The sequence below is a fragment of the Cebidichthys violaceus genome, unplaced genomic scaffold (assembly GCF_023349555.1).
Source record: "Cebidichthys violaceus isolate CVI_PGR_0920_01 unplaced genomic scaffold, fCebVio1.0.p SCAF_20, whole genome shotgun sequence".
Lineage (NCBI taxonomy): Eukaryota > Metazoa > Chordata > Actinopteri > Perciformes > Stichaeidae > Cebidichthys > Cebidichthys violaceus.
In genome coordinates this window covers 4,203,860-4,212,507 of record NW_027176373.1, presented here as the reverse complement: position 1 = coordinate 4,212,507, position 8,648 = coordinate 4,203,860, and the positions used below count along the sequence as shown (strand labels likewise).

General features: G+C 41.7%; 1 protein-coding gene across 2 annotated transcripts; it reads left to right on the top strand.

Annotated features, from left to right (window-relative positions):
- Nucleotides 1–1,110: 1,110 nt before the first annotated feature.
- On the top strand, nt 1,111–4,581 carry plac8l1 (PLAC8 like 1). 2 transcript variants are annotated; one of them, XM_068716453.1, is made up of 5 exons: nt 1,111–1,162; nt 1,709–1,763; nt 2,325–2,557; nt 2,673–2,809; nt 3,039–4,581. In XM_068716453.1, the coding sequence occupies exons 2-5, from the start codon at nt 1,738–1,740 to the stop codon at nt 3,165–3,167; spliced, it is 525 nt and encodes a 174-aa protein (XP_068572554.1). In that variant the 5' UTR covers nt 1,111–1,162; nt 1,709–1,737; the 3' UTR covers nt 3,168–4,581. The 2 variants fall into 2 exon arrangements, with proteins under 2 accessions (XP_068572554.1, XP_068572553.1); XM_068716452.1 differs by having other exon boundaries at nt 1,133–1,162; nt 1,578–1,763.
- The last annotated feature ends 4,067 nt before the right edge of the window (nt 4,582–8,648 follow it).

Genomic DNA, 8,648 nt, shown 5'->3' with positions numbered 1-8,648 from the left:
TCGCAGGAAATAAATAGGACGACTGTTTCCCACAAGAATAGGGCTTGTGTGAGTCATGGCTTTGCTGAAGCCATTGGATGTTTGTCCCTGTAGTGTAGATGGTGAGGAATCGGATAATCTTGTAATGTGCGCAGTCTTCTGATGAGCTTAGCATGCAGACTGGAAATAGCTAGCCCAGCTCTCCAAAGGTCACAACATTTGCCTACCAGCACCTCTAAAGCTCAATAAAAATTGATAAGTTGGATGTATAGTTTGTTAATTCGGGCAGAAACCAGCGTGTGAAAACCTGCTCTTTTTTTTGATTTGGGGCCCGCATACCTTCTGTCTCCGCTGGTTGCCTGGCAACAAGTCCCAGCAGGAAAGCATATGTGGAGCGTTTCATTGACCTGAAGGCAACAACCCTAAGAGCTGAAACCGAAATACCGTAAAACCGACTTACATGAAAAAGGATACCGTGTTGGAGCTCAACTTGCAAGTGATTGAATCCAGGTCAGTCATGTTTCACTGATGATGCTCCTGTGTTTTAAAAGGCAATTCTTCCTGAATATACTTTTAAGGTATCTATCACATCTTTTTTGATTTCAGAACTGTTCCAGGGGTTTGGCTCTGCGGTTCACTGCTTCTACGGCTTTTGGTAGAACGACTTTCCAACAGGGATCACTGTCAGTTAAACATCTGCCGATAATCAAATGCAAATCAGCAACATTTTCAGAAAGGCGTTTCTTTTTATTTCAAGGATTCCATTCAACTGTAATCCTTTTGATGCTTCTTTCTTTGATGCATCGCCTACAAATTAATGACACCATAATAGGCTACCTTTTTTATCCTGAGAAGGGTTAGAAAGGCGTCCGCTTTCATGCAGTAAATTATGTTTCTCCCAATTTTAACACCCATTGTGAATGTGAGTGAACTGTCTGGGCCTCTCAACCCACGATGGTTGCACTACATGTCCTTCCACCACGTAAAGCTCTCCTCACTTCTTTCTTCTGTTACCCCCCCCCACACACACACACACACACACACACACACACACCATCAGTCTAAATTTAAAGGTCAAAGTCAGAGCAGGAAATGCATGAGTGTATTTATTTGGTTCTAAAAATGCATCTTTCACTTCCTAGCTCTCTACTGCGCGAGTCTGTGTTTCTGCCTCTGTCTGCTGGTAAGTGTGATCGTATGTTGTTGTTTTCTTGGTAAATTAAGCTAATCTTTAAATATCATAGGTCAAACAAACTGTTAGAATTGATGTAATGTGTTTGAGCTTTTATTTGACATCCATCATTTTTACTTAAATTCTCATATATTTGTGCACGTTTAAGATGTGCTGTTTCAGCCTACTCCTCTAAATAAGTAAATTACAATTCTTGTAATCATTACAAGACTCCGGCTTGTTCCGACCTGCTGCTGGGTTCGTGTTAAAGTGTTTGAATGTATTCACATCTGATTATTTTATGCCAGACATTCATGTTCATGCGGCCCGATGTGCATCTGCCCCGTTTGCATTCGCTGCATTAGCGGGGGGCACGCAGTAAAGTCACAGACAGAAGGCAACTACAAGACTTATCTCTGTCGCACAGCTTCTAGGCCGAGCCATTCGACTGCTGGTTTATCTGTTCCAACACACACCCTCTCACTGGGGAAGTGTCACTCCCCCTCCACCTCCTCATTCCTGCTGACTCTCTGCTCACCCTGTCCTCTCTCGCCTCAGCCCTCTCTGGATGCCAGTAGCTCCTAGTAATGGAGCAGATGACAGTCACACACCAGTAAGTGCATTTTCTTGTCACTACCGGTACACATTGTTGTCACCACTGAGCACAATGGAATCACAGCAAACAGCTCACTTATCTTATTCTGTTTCTTTTTTTTTTCTTTTTGTATTGCTTCATTTCCTCTTAATCTTTTTCTCCTGTTATGTCTCTATGATAAATGATACAAATTAAACACTAACATTTCTTGAATCCATTATTGCTGCATTCTAACTTATTTTGCCTTCACAAAAATGTGGTGGTGATTTAAGTGTTGCTGAAGGCCTTAAACACTTGAATGCAAGAATAAATCATGTATCATAAATAGTGGTAGGATAATATTAGTGGGATAATAGTGAATCATTTTATATTAGGCCAGCTGAGTACAAAACATGCTGCTCTAGAAAAAATTAATGAAACAAAAGCAATTTCTGCTTACAGGAAAATTAATTTCTAATTTAAGACTCATTTAACATTAAGCCTACAGCAAGCTATCAGTTAGAGGCTTGACAAGCCATGATGAATTTATCAGCCTTCCATCTAAAGACAAATATGATTAAAAAAAAAATCTAATTTCAGACCAAGGCTGTCAGTCACCCGGGGCTCAGCGGCAGCGTTTCAAGAGGAGGAAGTTGGGGGCTTCACCACAGGAAGTAAAGATGACTTGAGGTCAAACAATGTCCCTGCAGTGACAGACCCAGCACTCACACAGCCCGGCCTCGGCATCACGACGACGACCATCACCACCATCACACAGACGGGAGGAGACTGGAGCACTGGCCTGTTTGACATCTGCGGAGACAAGACTACATGTAACACGAAAACAGTGTTGTCTTGCATCTCAGAAAAGATTTAAGAGGGATTTGTGTCCGTCACAAGCAAACACACATCACTCACACACACATTGTGCTTACCTTGTGCTTGCAGGTGTCCTCGGGGCTCTGGTGCCGTGCTGTTTAGACCTGAGTTTAGCTCACCAGTATGGAGAATGTCTATGCATGCCTCTGCTACCGGGATCCACTTTTGCCATGCGGGTTGGGATCAGGGAGCGGTACAAGATACGGGTGAGTGTGCGTCCTTGAACACACCAATAAGAAGACTTAAAAAAAAAAAGTTTTTTGGACTCACTTTTAAGTTGTGCAAGTGAATTTTGTTTTTTTCATGTCTTTTCATGTAATGCACCTAATGGTCCTGGATGTGTTCCTGCTGTGTTGTTGTTTCTACACGTGTGCTTCTTTTCTGTGTGTTTGCATGTACGTGTGTGTGTGTGCTTGTCCGCATTTTTATCCGCAGGGAAGTGTGTGTGAGGACTGGACCACAGTGTATTGCTGTTACCCTCTGGCTGTATGTCAGATGATAAGGGAGATGAAGCGGAGGATGAAGACACTGACCTATCATGTGTCCACTGCCCTCGAATGCTAATGAAGAAACTCTAGCCAGTAAATGAGGCCTGTCCTTTCACAATGCAACAGAGACGAGTGAGGGACATCTAAGACGTACTGTAGCACCAAGGATCAATACCATAAGGTTTTTAAATGCCTTGGACAGTGGATCAAGCCTATCCTGCAACTTTCAAAGAAGTCTGCAAAAGATGCACTGTCATTTAACAATAAACAGCAAACAGAATCATTGTGTAGGGCCTGTAATTGAAACCTACCTTTATACTGCTGTTGGGCCTCTTTTTAGAGAGGATATTATTAATAAACTTGGTAGCAATATTCTGCTTTCCTTGCAAATGCAAAAACTCATCAACTACATTTTGAGCTGGATGAAAAGCAGGTGGCAAGACGCACACTCTTTTTTGGTTTCAGTAGCTGTCGCTGTCACCAAATAGCACTAAACATCTGGTACAAGTCTGTCATACAACAGAGACTTCAAAAAGCAGCCAACTGTCTTTAATTCTAAATGCATGCAATTTATTCCATCTCAACTCAAAAAAGGCAGTACTTCAATTAAGATCATTGGGAACAGTTCACAGCGACAATTTCTCTCATAGAAACTTATACAAATGAAGTGAGAAATGGGATTTGGGTGAACCGACCCTTTAATTTTGCCTCGCATTCCAAAGTTCGCCAGACGTCGTGTTCTCTCAGGCATGAGGGGGGAGATGAAGTGAGGAAACATATGACTTTCTAGACCTTGATGGACAAATTGTGAACTTGAGACATGACTCAACATTAGGGACACTATCCACAAATCAGACTACTAAATCTAATTTTCAGCATCACATTTAAAACTAAATCCAAGTAAAGCAGGAGAACCACTTAAAAGCCGAGTGTGCTCAGCCATTTGGTTTCTTAAGGAGACCTCATTGATTTTGAGAGTTGTTTTCCTAATTTGAGAGTGTGGAATGAAAACTAGTGTGCGAGTCCATTCAGTATGCAGAACCACTTGTCTGATTACCCGGCAAACAGGCCGCAGCATTGCTCCAATTACAGTCAACAGTTCAAGTACAGTCTGATGATAATAAAGTGTATTTCCATATTTCTGATTTTCTTTTATCCCTCTGTTCTTTAGTTCACCTCAGGCATTCAGTCATATTATCAATCCAGTCCTGATTGCTGTGGTTCTCTGAACCCGAAATGCCAACCAGCGGGAACGAGTGTGGAAAATGTTATTTCTACACAAAGCAGATGGGTCCTCAAAGGGCAAATATGTAATTTGTTAACTCTTACGGATATGGTCCCCATACCTGGCAGCTGCTTCAAACAAAATGGGGAAAGAGAGAAAATGGATTTGCTCTCAAAATGGAGAGTGATGTGAATAATAAAATCTAATCGTATTTTACTTACTGTACAGTTAATCTGCTGCATGAAAATACATATATTTAAATCATTGCAAGTGTAAATGTATCTGTTATCTGATTATTATTTTTTATTTCATTACATTTTTTATTTATTTAATTATTTCTATTTTCAAATTCCCAGCTGAAAAACATGTTTAAAATAATATGTTCACCCAGTTATAGACTAAAATAGAGCATTTACTGGTACAGATCAATAAAACTGCCCCCTATAAGCAACAATAGCTGCCATCCTTGCGATGTCAGTTACTGTTTACAAGTGCTGTTGCTTTAATTTCAGTCCTCACTTACCTGTTGTACATTTCATGACAGCTGTGATATACTGTAAGTTCCACATGGCCACGGCGGTAATAAGGTCAGCGGTATCTTACTTATGTCTGCATTAGGCACCAGTGTTTCCTGAGCAGCACAGGTTGGATAAATCTTCCTGCTTCTCCACCGCTCTCTGCCTACTGGGGGCTGTTAGTGAACGGGATCTGCCTCGAGCAGAGCTGCCTTCAGGCACCGTGGTAACAGCTCTCCCTCCCTGTGCAATGTCCAAATGTTATTGCCTCAGCATCGATAGCTTTAAATTGGGTTGCTAAATTGGAAATCTATTTGCTTTGCAAATCAAATACACCCTTAAAATGTCCTACATGCTCTTTCAAATTTTATATCTATATTTACACATACATTTGTCTATATTTATTTTCAAATTGCTCCTTCCAAAGTATTAACTGTCCTTACAAGGGACATTTAACTATTCTCCCAAGCCCCCATAAAAAGCTGTTTTTCGCCTCCCTAAGCATTACATGATGTATGACCTGCATCATGCATCCTCCAGTGTCCAGAGTAAGGCCCACATTTCTACTTTTAAAGGGTCAGTTCATGCAATTTCTTATCTAATTTGGGGTAAACTGACCCTTCAATTATGTCACATGTGGGATTTACTGCTGTTTCATGGAACAAAACCCAAAATACAACGAACAAAACAAGGAACCCTTGTGTGTGCTTACAAAACCTCAAACCTATTTACATCTTGCATGTTTACTGTACTCTCTCACACACACACACACACACACACACACACACACACACACACACACACACACACACACACTGACACGGCCTGGCCTTACGTCATCTGTCGGATACACTTCCCTGACTGAACCGTTAGGGGGCAGTGTTGTCCCAGATCTGGATCCCTCTTGTCTGTTTTCTATTCCCACAGCTGCTTAAGTCTTAAGTGTTGATCTGAGGTCAGAGTTGGGATTTCCACAGCAGTCGTAGAGGTCAAGATTTGGAACAGTGAAGCCCATCCTAAGTCAGCAGTCGGACATGGACCATAAAACACGTCTGCTGATGTTCTTTCCTGCTGTTTTAGCATCGGAGACGACTATCCCCACAGATGCATCAGGTGTAGAGTACAGGCTGTTATCGACAACAGCCCTTCAGGGAGCTGTGTTTGTGTGGGTGTGGAAATGTGTGTGATGTATGTATCCGAAAAGACTTTCCCCATGATTGTGCTCATTGCGCGGTGTTACCATGCCCTCTAGAGCCACACACGTGACTGAATAACAACCAGCTGAAGGTGTGAGTGTTTCTGCTTTCCCCAAACTACACACTGACATTTCTGATATGGCTTTTTAATGGATTTCCCTTTTCTTTTCCCGTCTGTCGTCTCTACCTCCTGAATGCATTTCCTCTCGACGGTCTTTTCGTTCTTGCCTTCCCTCCATCCCCCCTTTCTCCTCAATTATTTCATTTCTTCTCCTCCCTTTGCCCTCTTTTATTTATTTCCTCTTCTTCTCGACTCCTGCTAGTGTGTGTGTTTGTGAACAAAGAGAGGCGAGAGAAGGAAAGAGAGAGGTGTGGAGGGACCTGCAAAGCTGGAGCAGTTGTCCCCCTGGTGATACTTCTATCCAGGACAACAAGCGCCACCTGGGGTTTACATAACACACACTTCCTCACACACTCTCTCTCCGTATCACTTTCTCCGTGATACTCTTTTGCTTAATCCTTGCCCTTCCCATGCCTCTCTCTGTTTTTCTTGTCTTTCTCTCTCTCACACACACACACACACACACACACACACACACACACACACACACACACACACACACACACACACACACACACCATCATCATCATCATCGTCATAGAGGGAGGCGGGGGGGGTATTCAGCTGCTGTTGTAGGAGCCTTGGCAGTTTGTACGGGAGTCGGTGTGCTCTGCCACTGAGTGGAGTTGTCCTGTTTTGGGTTATGTGTTGGTGTGTGATGATGGAAGCTCGGAATTGGTTGGCACCGCTCCGCTCCTCAGACTTAGCAGGCGGTTTTATAGAATTTTTTTCTTCCCGAAGACAGACAGGAGGAGGATTTCATTGTGGGAATGATTTGACTTCAAAAAGCACAGTCATACACAAGGATTATAATACTAGAGATTTGCTTGCTTTTGTAGTTTTTGTTCCGCGCCAGGACTATATTCCTCTCTGCTAAAGAATTTATCCTTAAATTCCTTGGATGACAAGAAAAGGGAGGATAATTTTTTTCCACCATGTAAGCTGTCAGTCCTTTGAGGTCATTAAAACATGGCAGTAACCAGAACTAGAAAATATGGCAGATGGCTTTCTTTTCCTCTAGCATTAATTGAAATAAACAAATATGGGCAATGTTTACAATTTTGTCATGTATCGTACTGAATTATTTGGATGTATTTTAGAAAAATGTATGTTTGAAAACATTAAAGCAGTTGATGATTAATTCAGTAGCATGATATTGCTTATAGCTGCAGATTAGTATTGGTCCCATGTTAAATTTGGACATAGTACCCAGAGGTGAATGGATTTATACATTGTAACTAAATGATGAAACCGTTTATATGTAACGAAGCAGAAACACCAAATTCGACTTCAAAGTTAAAATTTCAATTAGGGGTATACGTGTCAACTTCAAAGGAGGTCTGATGTGACCACATGTATATGGGAGCTGAAGCAATATGAGGCAAGAAACAGGTCAAATAGTTTATGAGGTTTCTTGAAGGAAAAAAATAAAACGTTGCAAATAATCCTCCAGAATAAAAAAAGAAAAGAAAAAGATAATCATCAGGATAATTTCTTCCACAGAAGTATACCTCAAAATTTACTGCGGGAAAACTGTTAAATTATCTAACTGGTGCGCAAGGTAATTGGAAAAAATATATCCAAAAATGGAGGGTGGCAAAATTATCTAGGGCATCCTACAATTGTGAGTATTAAACACCTCTATAATAAAACACTTGCATTTTTGAGGGTGTTCAAACAGAGAGGCCTGTCTGTTGAATGTCACTCATTCTTGTTGGAATGCCTTAAAGTCGGCAGATGCAAAGTTTTCTTGATTTATTCCTGCCCCTCCCACTCACAGTTGTGCCATGACGCTGCTATATATACGTCTCGCTGTTCTTGTAGAGGTGTAATTTTCTACCATATCTTTTAGCTCCTGTGGAGCTCCAATACATACACACAAATTATCACACTGCCACTGGCTTTTTGGATCTTCGTCCTGCAAAAACATGCATATTTTTGATGCGAGCATAGATTCTGAAAGGACAGGTCCTTGTTTTCTCCCTGCAGGCTTAGAGGACCAATATTGCATGATGTCAGTACGGAGCCCTAAATGTCCAACAGAAAACCTGAGGGGATGAACACTTCATTTGAAGGTGTCATGATGGCTTATTTCTTGTGACAACTTCAAAGTGAATCTTTAGGCCAGAAGGTCTTTTTGGCATTTCGCTGTGCAATGAGGAATCTTAACAGAAGTCACTTCACACAGAGACCCTTCTTGTAGGGGCCCCTTGACCCCCAGGGTCTCTGATCTGTGTCTGATTGGCTCACTCAGAAATCCACCCCTGGATGTGTGGGGTGCAAACCTAAACCCATGAGCAATGGAAAACAGTTTTGTGATCTGATGAGTCATCTGTTTCCCACTCGACACATTTACATCTTCAGCACACTGTCTGCCAGTTGTGATGTGTCTGAGTGTTCTGCATAATAGCTAAAGAACCTTATTAAACAAGGTAGATGACCGTCAACTCCTGGCTGATAATATTTCCACACACAGTATTCTTTCAAATATGGATTTAAA

Coding starts and splice junctions, on each gene's coding strand:
- plac8l1 (XM_068716453.1), top strand. CDS start 1,738: ATGGAGCAGATGACAGTCACACACCA. Junction 2,558..2,672: donor CTGCGGAGACAAGACTACAT/GTAACACGAAAA, acceptor TTGTGCTTGCAG/GTGTCCTCGGGGCTCTGGTG. Junction 2,810..3,038: donor GGGAGCGGTACAAGATACGG/GTGAGTGTGCGT, acceptor TTTTATCCGCAG/GGAAGTGTGTGTGAGGACTG.